Raw genomic sequence first — 17,015 nt, forward strand, 5'->3', positions numbered from 1 at the left:
GATAACAGTTTCACCTGAAGACATTTAACAAACATATCTGCATTCACGTTATCATGGTAATCAGCAGATTTTGATTTTGAAGGAAAAATCAAATCGGTCTTTTCTACAAAACCTTCTTTCCCTCCTGCATTAAGAATGATGTGTCTTTTGCCTTCGCTGTTTGTGTGATTTATTGATTTTATGCTGTCGTCTTGCCAAAATCTGTCTCATCTAAGTATACGAATGTTGCATTTCCAGACTTATTGTGAACCACACTACTGCTTTCGCATAAAAGTAACCTATTATTTTCTTTTTTGAATTTAAATCCTAAATCTCTCAACACTTTCAAAAGGCTAGTCCTCTTAATTTCAGAAACTTGCCTTTCTCTTGATTGACAAGTTGATTGTTTTCACGCATTCGATACAAAATATTGCGAATTTATCCATCAGGTAAGTCAATTCTCTTGAAATTTACGAGTTATTTTCTTGCCTTCGTGATACTCAGTCACAGTAAGATCTTCTTAAGAATCTCTGACAGTATTCATTAAAGTTTTTAGCTTGCTTTCACTTATCCCGAGTGCGTCAAAAACGCGTTGATTTATACATAATAATGACTTGAAAGGTCCACCATTGTCTCTTTCCATGGTAAAGTATTTATGCACATTTGCAATTAATTCATCAATATCCAACTTACGTCTAGGCCTGATGGTCACTTGAAACTACACGTTCGAATTAGGTACAATATACTGAGTTTAGATTAATATGATAGAAACTATCTAACTGTTGTGCTTGAGAGGTAAAATATAATATAACCGCTTACAAAGATCCTAACACACACACCCCACAATAATTTTATTTTTAGTACAAGTATTTTCATTTGAAAATAAAAAGTTAAATATATTTACCAAAACCCTAACTTTAACCCGTAATCGCAGACGACTCGAAAACGGTACACTCTAACAGACATATGGTCAATCTAACCACCACTATTTAAATTGACAAAGTGTTCTAGTTTACTCCGAAGTATTTTTTAACAAAAATTAAAAGTGATCTTTGAGTACTTTGTATATCTACTTTGAATATAAATTATCCTTAGCACGGTAGTATTTGTTTCAGAAAAAAATTATTAAACAAGTAGAGAAAGAAATTTACGTTAAATACCTTTATGCAAGGGGTTCATGGCACATATATTTATTTTATGCCTAAAATTTAGCAAAGTATTAAACATTATGGAGAACAACAAGTACAGTTTACCGTGCCTTTTAATTAATCGTTTAGGGGTGTAAGTTGGTTGAATGTACCGTACTGCAAAGGCCAAGGGCAGGGGAAACACAGCTAAAAAGTTGTTCTCGATGTTTTTGTCTAAATACACAGCCTCCACTTTTGAGTAAAAAAACCATTGGCGTATAAAATATTACATTTTCTCTTTGTAAAACCGAGTTTTTTGTAAAATATGTTACAATTTGGACAATATTTATTTAAAGTTCTATATTGCGGAAAAGATTCAGCAAGTTGTAGAAGAAATCATTCCCCACAGAAAGAAAATGATTGTTAGGAAATCAAAAACAAACGTTACCAAAAAGTATTTGTAATGCTTTGGAGGACATAGGGACGAACACACTTTGAAAATGTTCGACAAGTTCGCATGGAGTTATGAAATCAATATTTTTGGCACCCACTGTTTTTCTGACCAAATTTCGTTCAGGAGGCATTGTGAAATAAATAGGAAACTAAAGAAGTGTTCTTGGTGTCCCAAAAAGGAAGAAAAGGGTTGGGATACTACCAGGAAATCATTAACAGTGAGGAAGATACTAAAAAGGTGTTCTCAGTGCCCCATAAAGGAAGAAAATAGTTCGAGATACTGCCAGGAAATCATTAACAATATTAAACAGTATCTGTATTATATAATATGATTAGACGTTGTAAAGCTTTGGGATACACAGATCTGGAGTTAACATTTTTGGCACTCACTGTATACATAACTTCGCAAAAAAAGTTTTTCTAATGAAATTTCAATCAGGAAGCATTGTGAACTGACTAGGAAACTAAAAAAGACGTTCTCGGTTTAGAAAGGAAAAAGATAGTCAGGAAATCAAGAAAAACATATTATTATGTAGTATATGGATTATACCATTAGATGTTGTAACGTCTATGGAGGTATAAACGGAGAGACAAACTTTAAAATATTTCAGAATTCGCTTGAAGTGTTGGAGACAACATTTTTGACACTCCCTGTATACATAACGCCCTAAACACAAGTTTTTGTAATAAAATTTCGCTTATGATGCATTTCTAAATGCGTGGGTAAGTAAACAATTGTTCACCGCATTCGCAAAGAAGAAACCGTCCCACAAAGTAAGAAAAAAGTTGGGAAACTTTTAAGAAATCGACAACACACATTACTAAACAATGTCTACATTATACTATTAAATATTGTCATGCGTTGGAAGGCACAAAGAGAGACAAACTTTTAAAATGTTTGAGAATTCGCTTGAAGTGCCGAAGACAACATTTTTGGTACTCCGTGTATACATAATCCCCTAAACACAAGTTTTTGTAATAAAATTTCGCTCAAGATGCATTTTTAAATGCGTGGGAAAGTAAAAAATTGTTCTCCGCATTCCACAAAGTAGGAACCGTCCCACAAAGTAAAAAAAAGTTGGGGATACTTTTAAGAAATCGACAACTTACATTAATAAACAATGTCTGCATCATACTATTAGATCTTGTCATGCGTTGGAAGGCACAAAAGGAGAGAAACTTTTAAAATATTTGAGAAATCGCTTGAAGTTCTGGAAGCAACATTTTTGGCACTCCCTGTATACATAACGCCCCAAAAACAAGTTTTTATAATAACATTTCGCTCAGGATGCATTTTTAAATGCGTGAGAAAGTAAAAAATTGTTCACCGTAGCCACAAAGAAGGAATAGTCTCACAGAGCAAGAAAAAAAGTTGGGGATACTTTTAAGAAATCGACAACACACATTAATAAACAATGTCTAAAAAATTGTTCTCGATATCTCACAAAGAAGGAACCGTCCATAGAGTAAAAAAAAGTTGGGGATTCTTTTAGGAGATCAATAACACATATTACTAAACAATGTCTGGGTTACACCATTAAATTTTATCATGCTTTGGAAGGCATAAAGAAAGAGACAAACTTAAAATGTTTGAGAATTCGTTTGTAGTTCTAGAGTCAATATTTTTGGCACTCCCTGTATACGTAACTTCCTAAACACAAGTTTTCTGATCAAATTTCATCCAAGAAACATTGTTAAATGCTTGGAAAACTAAAAACTTATTCTCAGTCTCCGCCTTAAGAGTGTAGGCGCAAAATCTCGGGCCAATGCTTTTTAAATGCATTTATTTTTTTCGAATCCTGAAAACTATTAAATATTTTTGAAAACTTTAAACGCAGAATGAAAGATTACATTATTACCGAGGGTCGAAAGTCCCTTAGAATAAACAAAAAGTTTCTTTTAAATAAGATATTTGAATTTAAAAATCACACTTAATTTTCGCTTCTTTTTCACCCCTGTAACTTACCAAAATAAACATTATAGAAGTTTTCAGGGACTTTCGGCCCTCAGTAATAATGTAGTCTTTCATTCTGCGTTTAAATTTTTCAAAAATACTTATTAGTTTTCTCAGGATTCGAAAAAAATGAATGCATTTAAAAAGCTTTGGCCCGAAATTTTGCGCCTACGCTCTTAAGTAAATAAACTATTTCAACGGAAAATATCTTTTTGGAAAAGTAGTTTTTCTTTGTGCATTGCTGCTAACTTATATAATAATACTCGCTGTTTGTATAACTTCTCAAACTTAAGTTTTTCTGATCAAATTTCATCCGGGAGACATTGTGAAAGACGTGTAAAGCTTTATTGAACCCCGCTAGTAATAACATTGTAATAATATGTCCACTTACCTGTCTCTAATGTATTAATAAATAATTTCTTATCAGTCTCATGTAAAACAGTCGATATCGTAATATTATAATAAGTATAAGGCACAAGGTCACTAATAGGTACGTCGTTCAGTTTGGTGCTAATAAAACCGCTTGACTTGTATCTTTTGTTGTTGTGAGGTTCACTGGTGCAGATATCGTTACCCTAAAAAATATTTTTTAAGATATTAAATGACTAATATGTAGCTTTAGGGGAAATAAATAAAATATAAAGGGAAACACGTGACATCTCAGTCCCAGAGAAACGGAAAAAAGGGAGAATGGGATACAAACTAGACAAGAATGGGGAGAAGAAATAGTAGAGAGAGGAAGGTATCATATAATACAAATAATGAATTAGCTGTAGCGTATTGATTATTCCAAGTTTTCAATACACATAAAATACCTAGCATCTCAGTCCTATAGAGCGAGAAAAAGAAATAGAAAGAAAGAGGAAAGAGAGAAATCAATGAAAATTCGGAAGAGATCTATTTGCCTGTCTTTAACATATTTATTCATTGTACAAGTTTCCAATACATAAAATAACATGGGAAATACCTAACGTATCAGTTTTAGTGATGGGTTGAAGGGGTGATTGGACAGAAAGGAGCCATATACAGGAAAAATAAAGAAAAGAGAAAGATCAATGAAAATTCGGAAAATGATCCATTTACCTCTCTGTAATATATCTATTCAGTGTACAAGCATCCAATACATAAAATAACATGGAAAATACCTAATATGATATTATCAGTCGTAGAGAGGGTAGAGGGGAGACTGGGGAGAAAGATACAAGGTAGAGTAAGAAGGAAAAAAGAGGAGAGAGAAAGGTCAATGAAAATCCGGAAAATGATCTATTTGCCTAGCTGTAATATATTTATTGACGGTTTAAGCTTCCAAGACATATACTAACAAGAAAAATTCTTAACATATCAGTCTTAGAGAGAGTAAAAGGAGAGACTGTACAAGAAGGCACCAGTTACAGGAAAAAGAAAGAAAGAGGTGAGAGAATGGTGGTTGACCATGGGTGGTTGAGAATGGGTGAGAGATTTATTGTATAACTAAAGAATAAATCTGTATTTAGCTTGGAGGTTGATATGATATTATACGACTACATATTTCTTAATATAAATACACTAAGATTATCGCACTTCAATCAAAATTGACTTATATTGTGAGAGGAAGCTAGGTCTTGCATTACCACACCAAAAGTGTCTGTCTTTCCTTCAGGAAATTACCCGCTTCCCTAAGAAAGTACAAGGGACATATGGTCAAACTTTCTCTAATTCCTAAAATTATTAGCTAACGAACAAGCCAACTTTATTACTCATTGAGATCTATTACTCATCATTGATATATACTCATCCTGCCAGTCTATTTGCTTTTTGTACTTGATCTCTCACTTCTTTGTCCAGGTCTCCATAGCTAGACAGTGTAATTCCCAGGTATTTTATTTCCATTATTTGTTTAATACTGATGCCATCAATTTATATTTTACATCTGGTTGGTTCTTTGCTGACTACTATTGTTTAAGTTTTCTAAGATGAGATTGTCATATTAAATTCTTTTGCTCTTATGTTAAATCTGTGGATCAATCTTTGCAGACTATCTTCATCTTGAGCTGTCAATATTGCCACGTCTGCGTAACAGAGTATTTATATTTCTTTGTTTTCCGTTCTGTATCCTCTTCCTTTGTTAACGCTTTTGATGATTTCATCCATGATCAAATTAAAGAGCATGGGGCTCAATGAATCCCCTTATCTCATTCCGCTGCCTATTTCTATACGTAAGTTGTCCATCTATTCTATCTTCCATTTTGTTGTTTTGGTAGATGTTTTCGATAGTTTTTATAATATTCAGGTGAACTTCTCTGTTATACAGAAGATGGATTACATCTTTGAGTCTTACTCTGTCAAACGCTTTCTTTATGTCAATCAGACACATAAAAAAAGAAACTTAGTGTGCCTTTAAAATATATTCCACGTGGTGTATAAGTGTTCACGTTCTATAAAATTCCAATTCCTTACTCGCGGATGGGAATTCGTCAAGCTTTCGCAAATTTGCGACAAGTAGTTTAAACATTGAAAACGCATAAACTCAGCGGCGTATCTTTAATATATTAAAGGAATTATATTTATATAAAAAACTAAAAAGAAAGACTCACATTTACTCACGTTTTGAATAAAAGAAGTCAGTTCGCGAAAGGTTCTTACTTAGATGAATTGATATGTTGTGGAATGCAATATTATTTCGAACGCAACAGAGAAGAATGGCGAGAATTAGGAGAGGCCTATATTCGGCAATCCGAATAGAGAGAATTTTTGGGCTTAAAAAAAATAGCATGAAAATGTCTTAAAAGAAGATGAAAAGAGAGTGCTTAGATAGAAGAAAAGTAAAGAAAGGGGAGGAAAATAACATGGAAAATACCTAGCATAACAGTCTTAGATATGGAGAAAGGGAAAGTCGGACAGAGAAAGCGACGAGGTAAAGTAAAAATAAAAAAATCGGTTGCCTGTAAAGTCGGTTTTACGGGCGAAGATTTTACGTGACAACGTCTTTTTCTCGGTAGAATATTTATTGATATGAATATTATTAAATTGCACAATAGGAACAAGGAATTGAATGAAAATAAGAATTGCACAAATTTTAACTATAGAAATATATTTTGTTTACTAAAACATTTATTATTTTAAATGTTTGACTAACAATACGCGCTGTTTCTTCTCAATCAACTGAATTACGATTGATTGCAGAGTGATTTAAACTAATAATTTACTTAACACTATCAACATTTGTCAATAGTATGACATAACCTATAAACTCAGTTTCTCAACTTTTGTGTCAATCTAACAATTAATCAATCAATCATAGTTTACGATAATGAAATATTAGTGTACAATTATTTACCTTTATTGTTGTAGTTGTTGTAAATGACGAATCTAAGCACTCCACATTTTCACTACAGACACAGCTGACGATACTTTAACCACACGTGTGAACTTGTATTATGACGCTTTCTCTGTTTTCCAACGCCAAGAACGCTCGAGGAAGACAGAGACACATGCACGCACCGATTCAACGCGCCTAATTCTCTAGTGCTGCGCGCGCAGCGGACCGATCATGTTTGAGTGGGAGAGAGACGCAAGGCATTCGCCGGTCCGGCGGGCCTCTCTCTCGTTCGGTGACTCATCGTAACAGACGTGAGCGGGCGTTACACTTTTTCATGAGTGACTCCGAGCCACAACCTAATTTAAGACGTTGTCACGTCAATAAAAAGAGTAGAGATAAAGGAGAATTAAAGTCTTGGAAGAAGAAGAAGACAAAAAATGGAGCAGAAATAAGTTATGATGAAGAATGAAGCTTAAGAGAAGCTGGTTTGTGTGTGTGAGTGTCCATGATTAGAATGAATGAAATACAAAAAGGACACGTAGCATTGTTTAGACTTCAAATTACGCGCCAATTAGCGCAACATTGCCTGAACGGCAACATTGTAAGAGAGAATTAATTGTTACTTCAAGTGACAAAGCCAACAAGAAGTTCATAACCAGCGCAAATATACAGTCCAAACTTCATGGTTTCTTCTAATCCCTTCAGGCATCTCAGTCTCATAGGAGAAAGTGAAGCAGAAAAGGATGAAGTAGAGGAATAATAAAGAGGAGAGAGAGAGATAAAGCTTAATTAAAGTCTTAGAGAGAGAGAGAGAGAGAGAGAGAGAGAGAGAGAGAGAGAGAGAGAGAAAGGGAGGGTATGAGGAAGAGTGGGACTAAGTAGAAGGAGAAGAAAGAAGAGTCATAAATGTGAATTAAAATCTTTGAAAAGGAGGAATGGGAAGAGTGGGGCAGAAAATGGCGACTCAAATACAAAATAAATGGGAACAGGGATTAAAGAACAACGAAATTACGTGGAATGGCATTAATATTTTACTTAACCTTAAAAAGAAGCAGAAACTATAATTGAGGTTTAGAAAGCAAATCCTAGAGAATTTCTGTAAATATTTTCAACGATCACTAAACAGTTTAATATTTTTTTAAATATGTATAACAATTTATGTTAAGTAATACAAACACTTTTGTAAGTACAACCAAAAACTTACCTGATAAAATATGAAATAAGTAATAGGATTCTTTCTGTCTTCTGGAATCCATTTTAATTGAATCGAGTTTTTGGTAGATTTGGCAAAAACTTCCGGGAAATCTAAAACATGTCAAAATTAAGAACGCAGAAAAATTTCCACGACATAAACCGTCTAACCTTTTACTCCTGTATAAACTACTTTTTTAGGTCTCCAACTCGGGTTGTTTACGAGCTGACACGTAATGTTATCATCAGATATGTGTGATGAATCACTCAGTTTCAGATATGACACTTTTATCTCTGAAAGAAAACAATTTTCAATATTAATTTATTTTCAATTCATACAGAATGATCAATATTGCAAAAAAAATGAACTTCTTGAATAACAAAGTAAAATTCTTTATGAGTTGACTATAAAGACGGTTTAAAGTAAGACTATTGAGATCGGAAAACATCCCAATTGTCTCAACAAAATAATCCTGTTAAATTCAAAGTGGAAACCTATCTTCAATCACATTTAATAAACCCAGCTCTCGCCGTCAAAAATTTTCGCACCCACTCAACCATCGATAGTATAAAAGTACCATCTCGGTACTATGGCAGCAGTAGAGCATATAGAGCGTCAGTGACTGTAATAGTGAAATAATAAGCGCATTCCTGAGACGGGCTCCCTGAATAGATTCTGATGAAGAGTCCAGAGATGGAATCGAATATTTGATATCCCACATATATCTTACCATTCTCATTGCAGACTCTTACATCGTCTATAGCCCAGAAGCCATCCGAGGTCTTGGAACTTCCATCTACATATTTGGTTTCAACGAACAAATTTAATTTGTCAAACTGGATGTTTTCTTCTTTTAGCTTCACTTCTATCCATTCTTCATTCTAAAAATCACATAATTTATACATAATGGCCGATAAAATGGATTGTTGGCGTTCAAATTAGAGATCGAACTTACCTGTGTCGGTGCGACTACCTTCAAAACTCGCCGAGTCTTGTTGAGGTACAGAAATTTAATTTCACAATAGCTGCACACCTTGACTAACAAGGAAACGCATAAATCTTTACTCGGGATGGTCAGAATGGGACCTAGTCTGGAAATCTGAGTTGTATTGGTAAACATAAAGCTGTCTGAAAATAATATGAGCAATGTACAGCATAAACAATTTATGAGCATAAAAAGTTAAAAGTAAAGCTCGATAAACTTTTACGAGGTTTTACTTCATATAATAAAATCAAACTTACTTTGATGCATTTTCCATAGACTCGAATTCGAACTCCTCATAAACATATACGATGCGGTCATTGGCTCATCGAAAAAATATTCAATTAAGACCCTTTTAAGATTAGCGGTAAAATCAATTAGTTGGACGAGACTAGAGCCTCCGTAATTTATAACGAAATTCCTCCATTCATCCGATGACAGTACGCTCGAAGCGGCCTAAAAATAATTTTAGTTGGTGATAGGAATTTATAAAAGTTGTCCCAAAATTAATTATATAATGCAAGACCGAATGACATTTAATTTTCTCTTAATCAACCGATTATAATCACCCATCGACTGTGAATCACCTACTTAGAAGAAATTCCGAAATGCTTCTATTCTAAAATATAGACTGCCTTCTACATAACAAAAAGCATTTTTTTGTACCTATATACTCCAGTCCTAAGACGAAAATGCCACTGAACATCTAAAAATCATACGAACAAGCTGAATTATGCTGAGAATATCAATTTTGGGACTCCAAAAAATTTGCTAAAAATTTATACTTCATTCACAATTATAAGAACTGACTTATGCAGAATTTAAAAGTATCCCGCTGATAAAGTCGACGCCATAAAGAGATTTGCCTCTTCAGGTAAATAGTAAAAAGGGCCGGCTTAACGAATTTTATATTGTATTTGGCATTTACATTACATATTTAATTTAAATAAATATCTAGATAATTAAGGGAAAAATACATAAACTGATAACTTATTCAATATACAAAATCAACAAATGCAAAAGTATTTTTTTATTTACTTTTACTTTAAATGTATTATTTAATTATTAGAAGGCCATGAATCTAAACTTGGACATAATTTTTAATACCTACAAACATTTTAAAATAACATTTTCTTGTACATCGAAATTTAAAATCACTTCAGTATTAATTAATAATTATGATTTTCCCTATCTGCCACTTAATATTTAACCTTTAGTGAAGAATAATTTTTTTTCGTGAAATTATTAATAAAGAAATTTATCATTTTTTGCCAACTTTTTCAGACATGAAACGGAAAAGTTAAACATAACATGTCAACATGAATAAATATGAACCTTTTAAAACGAGTAAATCGGTACTCACCTGAGGGACCGCAAACGTTCGGATACAATTAGCGTCCCTTTGTAAAGACAATGACGTCGACTTTACTAAAGTAACAAGACATTTACTTAACACAGAGACTACACATTACTCCCCTGAGTTAGTGATAAGTTATAGTCTAAAAAAATCATTATGAAATTGACTGGCCAGTTGGTTGTGAAAACCAGTGCCAATAAAACACAAAACACACACACACACACACACACACACACACACACACACACACACACACACACACACACACACACACACACACACACACACACACACACACACACACACACACACACACACACACACACACACACACACACACACACACACACACACACACACACACACACACACACACACACACACACACACACACACACACACACACACACACACACACACACACACACACACACACACACACACACACACACACACACACACACACACACACACACACACACACACACACACACACACACACACACACACACACACACACACACACACACACACACACACACACACACACACACACACACACACACACACACACACACACACACACACACACACACACACACACACACACACACACACACACACACACACACACACACACACACACACACACACACACACACACACACACACACACACACACACACACACACACACACACACACACACACACACACACACACACACACACACACACACACACACACACACACACACACACACACACACACACACACACACACACACACACACACACACACACACACACACACACACACACACACACACACACACACACACACACACACACACACACACACACACACACACACACACACACACACACACACACACACACACACACACACACACACACACACACACACACACACACACACACACACACACACACACACACACACACACACACACACACACACACACACACACACACACACACACACACACACACACACACACACACACACACACACACACACACACACACACACACACACACACACACACACACACACACACACACACACACACACACACACACACACACACACACACACACACACACACACACACACACACACACACACACACACACACACACACACACACACACACACACACACACACACACACACACACACACACACACACACACACACACACACACACACACACACACACACACACACACACACACACACACACACACACACACACACACACACACACACACACACACACACACACACACACACACACACACACACACACACACACACACACACACACACACACACACACACACACACACACACACACACACACACACACACACACACACACACACACAAAGAGGAGTATATATATTACATCACATAGATATTATGTTAAATCTGTGTCACTATCACTGTCGTCTTTTAAATTGATGATAATATTTTGTATATTATATGTAGGAAAATATGAATTCTCAGCTTTCATAACATATGAGACTGCATTTTTCCAACTATTCGCATCAATTTTGAGTACTTCCTTTTCAATTAAATGCAGGACAGATGCATTTAAATGTGGCGAAGTATTATTTCTTCGAACTCTTGACTTAAGTTGATGCCACATATGTTCGATTGGGTTAAATACACAGTAATATGGTGGAAGTCTTAAAATTGTATGACCCATGTTTTCGGCATAATTATCACAAAAGTATTCTTTTTTCAATGCGAAACTTTTTAAAATGTCCAATAAATCCTTCTTAGTATTATCTTTGTGAAAATAAATATCTTTGTCATACAAGTAATTCTGTATTGTTATTTTCGTATCGCTTGAACTGGGAATTTTATTTAATTGCCTGCTATGATATGTTGCATTGTAGTTATACAACACTATTAGGGGGTATGTTGGGTATTAACTTATTTTTGAACCAGTCTTCAAATATATCTGAAGTTGTGTTGTCATGGTAATCGAGACATGAATCACTGATGTTTTTAGCTGATAGAGATAAGGCATTTGGAACCCATCCATCGACTGATCCAGCATGGAATATTGTTATTCTTTTTCCTCTATTAGAAGGCGCTTTTGTAGAACAAGATTGACTATTATCTACCCAACCTTTAGATGGCGTATCGTGTGTATCAAACCACGTTTCATCTAAATAAATAATAGGTCGATTCTCTCGACGACACTGTTTAATTTTGTTTAAATATTCCATTCGCCATATCCGTAAACGATTGGATTCCTTAAGTACCTGTCTTTTATCTACTTTTTTGTATTTAAACCCTATACGTTGCAAACACTTCCAAACAGTTGTTCTACCGCACTTAATTTCAGTGTTGTCGACGTGAAGCCTGTCAACTAATATATCTAGTGTGGGTATAATTTGTTCTTCATACAAGGCATACACTTTGCGACGAATAAGATCTTCATCTGCACGATCGAGCTTCCGAGAAATACTGTTATCCCGTCTTATTAATCTTGGTATAATAGGATTAATTACAATTTTTCTGACTGTGGATAATGGTTTTTTAGTCAAAGTTGCCGTTTCATGTAAGGCTTCGTTACTGTCCATATTTTTTTCGACAAGAGTTTGAAAAACATTAGCAATAATTTGTTTTGCATCAGTAGATAAATGTATTCGTTGGCGCTGTTCAGGTTCTAATACTTGAATGAGATCACCTCCTTGTCGATTTGCTTCCGATTCATTAACTGGCAGAATTGCCCTATTATCCTCTGGACTCCAGAGACGCCACATTGTTTCATACAATAAAGGTAAATTTGACTACGTGGATTCACCGGCAAGTGTACACACTCTAAAAAAATAAACACTTTTATTACAATACTCAACTAATTTTTTGCACAAACTGAACACTCAAACGACTTTACAACCAATTCCGTCGAAGCAGACTTTTAAATGTTAGTTTGTCATCGTACAACTCTCTTCAAATTAAAAAATAATTAACGATAAGTAACAGGTAGAAAGTTATATAAATTCCAAGTAATTTGTTAATAGGTCAATTAAGTTAAACGTTTACTCATTATAACTGTATATACGGGTTTGTCAGTTCTAATGTGTTTGGGATATTACCCGTTTTCCCAAAACTTATTAATTTCCACCACCGGTCCAGTCAATTTAACTAAATTGAGATCTTCATAATTTTGGGCGCTTTTATTTCGTTGAGACTTAAAATAATGATAATAATAGAATAATAATACAATACACTAATAAAGGAATACAATAATTATGGGAAATTTGTATGTTTATAAAAAGAGTTTTTTGACATTACGCTTGAATGATAATATTTGATCTGATTATATGTACTAACCTACAGTTGACTTGGCTATATGCCGGTCCTGTCAGCTTGGATAGCTGTGATAATTATACAACAATAGAGTACTTACAAGGGATTATTCAGTTTTACAGCTGTTATTAAAATAACTTTTATAATGAGACACTAAATTTCTGGATACAGTATACCACTCCCCTTCCCACTACCCACACTATTTTGTGATGAAAAGTCTTATTGTGAACGATTACAATCGATGGAACACATTATAAACTTAAGAAGCAAAGAAAATAAAAAATGCAAGAGGAGCATCAATCAGTTATACACATTTTTTTAGAAATAAAAATGGTTACTTTTGGACTTAAAAAACATGTAAACTTTACAACGAATACCGAAAAAAACCAAGACCTAACTAGAGAACCTGCAACAGGCCATAAAGTTTGTCTTCTTTTTCGGTCTCAAAATACCCATCCCCCATCCACAGCATAGATCGGAGATCCTTTTCCTGTACGCTGATGACACTGCTCTCCTCATATCAGGACCACATAGAGAGCGTGGACAATTGTCCGTATTCGAAAGAGGCCAAAATTTCCTAGACAGAGTCATTAGGTGGTGCAATAAATGGAGAGTGGCTATAAATCCCTCCAATACTCAATTAATTATTTTCAAATCCTCAAATTGCCGCGATGTCCGTGGCCGAATAGCTCTGTTAGGAGAGGACCTTATTCTCAGAAACTCGGTTTCCTACTTGGGAGTTCATTGTACTAGGACTCTCAACTGGAAAACCGACATTCAAAATACCCTTGATAGGGTGAGAAAGAGGTTTAAACTCTTGGCAGTGCTGTCCGGCAAATTGGGCAGGACGGCATCTAAAACACTATTGCACACCTATAAGACATTATTAGACCCATCATCGAATACAGGGCATGCATCTACGCCTCTCTCAAACCATATGAAATCAACACCATCATAGCTACCGAAAGAAAAATCCTTAGATCCTGCATGAGGACGAGCAGGCACTACCCATCAGCGTATATACACACATTGGCTAACATAACACCAATCAAGGACAGAATCCTATCCCTCAGCAGGAGGTATGTCCTTAGAACCATTGCCGGCTCGAACAACAGAGCCAAACGAATACTAAAGACTCCATGCAATCACCGAGAGCAAATACTCACCAGGTTTCCTCAAATAAAAGTTCTGTTCCCCCCAGCTAAACTTCTTTACAACACTGGACATGAACTCCCTGATGAGTATTTTGAAGTTTTAGAATCAACCCCCATCAAATATCGCAGTTAACTACTGCACACCAAAAACGCTGATTAAGAGCCATTCCATTGTATGGCTGGTAAACCCTGAAAGTACATCCTTTGGCTTGCTTGGCAAAGTTCACCCAAATTCCTCTTGTGTGCTTCAGAAACATCATCCACACACACACACGCCACCTTCTGACCCCCAGCTCCTTAGTAGTCCACTACTTCTCCACTCAAACGTCATTCATCACGTTTCATCTCACCACTACTACTCATAAGAAAAAAAAAGAGGAGTACCCCTTCCTTGAAGAAGCGTGAAGCTTAAACAAGGTAAAAACTCTGGTTCAAATACCTCAGCTCTTTAAAATCAATTCTTATTTTTTTTCAGAATATTTTGGTAGGTATATATAAATAAATTTTTCCAATAAATATAAATGAAACATATCAAATGTTAAATATTTTAATTAAAAAAAAAATAAGTACAAATAAATAAATATGCTTTCTGACTATATGAACATATTTGGATGATACAATAAATATGTTTGATTTCTTTGAGAAATAATGACGAACATTATATTTTGTCGTGATCTAGTGTGCGTATTAAGAAGAAATGGGACACTGAAAAATCCGCGAGAACTATATTACCAAAGCGTATTTATATAGGACAAACAGGTAGAAGTTCCAAAAAACTTTTAACTGCACACATAAAGCCAATTTCCTGAAGGAAACAACCAATTTTACAAAGCTTATTTAAAATCTGGCAACAAGATCATATATGAATACATTCCCAGGCTATAATAACCATTTGACTTACCTTGACATGTTGCGAAGGCTTCTTTTTGACATCCTCCTTGACATCTTTCGGAATCTTAGCATAATACTTGAAGTAAATATCGTTGTAGTCAATATAGAAATAATAACAGGGATAAGTGTAAGGGTCGGAGCCCGAACAAATAAAAATTTCTACCAGACCTTCTGCTCGTACTGAAAACGCTTGCGTTAGGATATTACGTAAATCAATTTTTTCTTCAAACTCTTTTGAAGTGTTGGCAATAAAAATTGTGGGTAAATCTGAAAAAAAAATAATAAGGGAGTAAAGATACTGTGAAGTTTAACAGAAACGACACCATATACAGGGTGTTTCAAAAAAAGGTAACCCCGTCTCTAGGGTAGGTAAAAAACTAAAAAATAATTGGGGTTTGCTTAGTAAAAAAATTTTGTAACGCCATCCGTTTTCAAGATACAGGGCGTTGGAGAAAAAAAATTTTACGCATTTTTTACGATTTTGCCGAAACTACTGGCAACATTGTAATGAAATTTTATACGAATATGTTTTGGAAGCTGATACATCCCATGAATTTGTTTTTATATCTGATTCTCATAGAGGGCGCTAGTTACACGGATCGTACTAAGTATTAGTCAATATAACTTTTTTAAGAGTATAATTATTAATCAAAATTTCAAGTAAACTTAAACATCATTTAATTTTACACGAAAAAGGTACTCTGTGTACCGTTTTCGGAATATTTTGATTTGAAAATTATGAAGTAATAATTGATGCTGGTAGTAATGATAAAGTTCCAATAGGTATACCTCTATTTTCTCCAAGTATGCCATGGAAATCTGACATTTATTGATTGTTATTTATTAATTTTTTTGACAAAAATATCAAAGCAAACAACAGAAATCAAAAATAAAAGGAATTAAAAGACCAAAAATTAGACAATGCGAAATGCAAGAAATACAATAGAAAGGCAGAGGACAGCAACGGCTAAGGAGATACTTCCTGATATCTTCAGAAAGGCGAGAAAAAGAGCCCAACAATTATAGAGGAATAAACAGAGAAGTACAGGTTCAGAAAGAAACAACAGAACCTTTAATAGCTTTATTTACAATAGGATTAGAATATGACATGATCTCCCCGTTAATAATTTTTAGTTATCCTCTTCGGTGTTTGTGATTGTTGACTGTTTGTTATCTACAAACGTCGACTTAGGGGTTTTGAATTGGCTGGATTGCTATATAGATGGGAGGCTGATTGAGAAGATTATCTGAGTCGGAGGAGCTGACTGTTTAGCAGGT

General features: G+C 34.9%; 1 protein-coding gene across 2 annotated transcripts in view; it reads right to left on the bottom strand.

Moving 5' to 3' along the window:
• The window catches only part of LOC140443019 (uncharacterized), a 45,839-nt gene that overhangs the window by 9,371 nt on the left and 19,453 nt on the right, over positions 1–17,015 (bottom strand). For both annotated transcript variants that reach the window (XM_072534043.1, XM_072534045.1), the window contains exons 4-10: positions 15,748–16,004; positions 9,246–9,441; positions 8,959–9,131; positions 8,734–8,884; positions 8,174–8,296; positions 8,016–8,116; positions 3,905–4,088 (exon numbers count right to left, since the gene is read on the bottom strand). In XM_072534043.1, coding sequence (XP_072390144.1) covers positions 3,905–4,088; positions 8,016–8,116; positions 8,174–8,296; positions 8,734–8,884; positions 8,959–9,131; positions 9,246–9,441; positions 15,748–16,004 — 1,185 coding nt within the window. The remainder of the gene's footprint in view (positions 1–3,904; positions 4,089–8,015; positions 8,117–8,173; positions 8,297–8,733; positions 8,885–8,958; positions 9,132–9,245; positions 9,442–15,747; positions 16,005–17,015) is intronic.

The sequence above is a fragment of the Diabrotica undecimpunctata genome, chromosome 6, assembly GCF_040954645.1.
Source record: "Diabrotica undecimpunctata isolate CICGRU chromosome 6, icDiaUnde3, whole genome shotgun sequence".
NCBI lineage: Eukaryota > Metazoa > Arthropoda > Insecta > Coleoptera > Chrysomelidae > Diabrotica > Diabrotica undecimpunctata.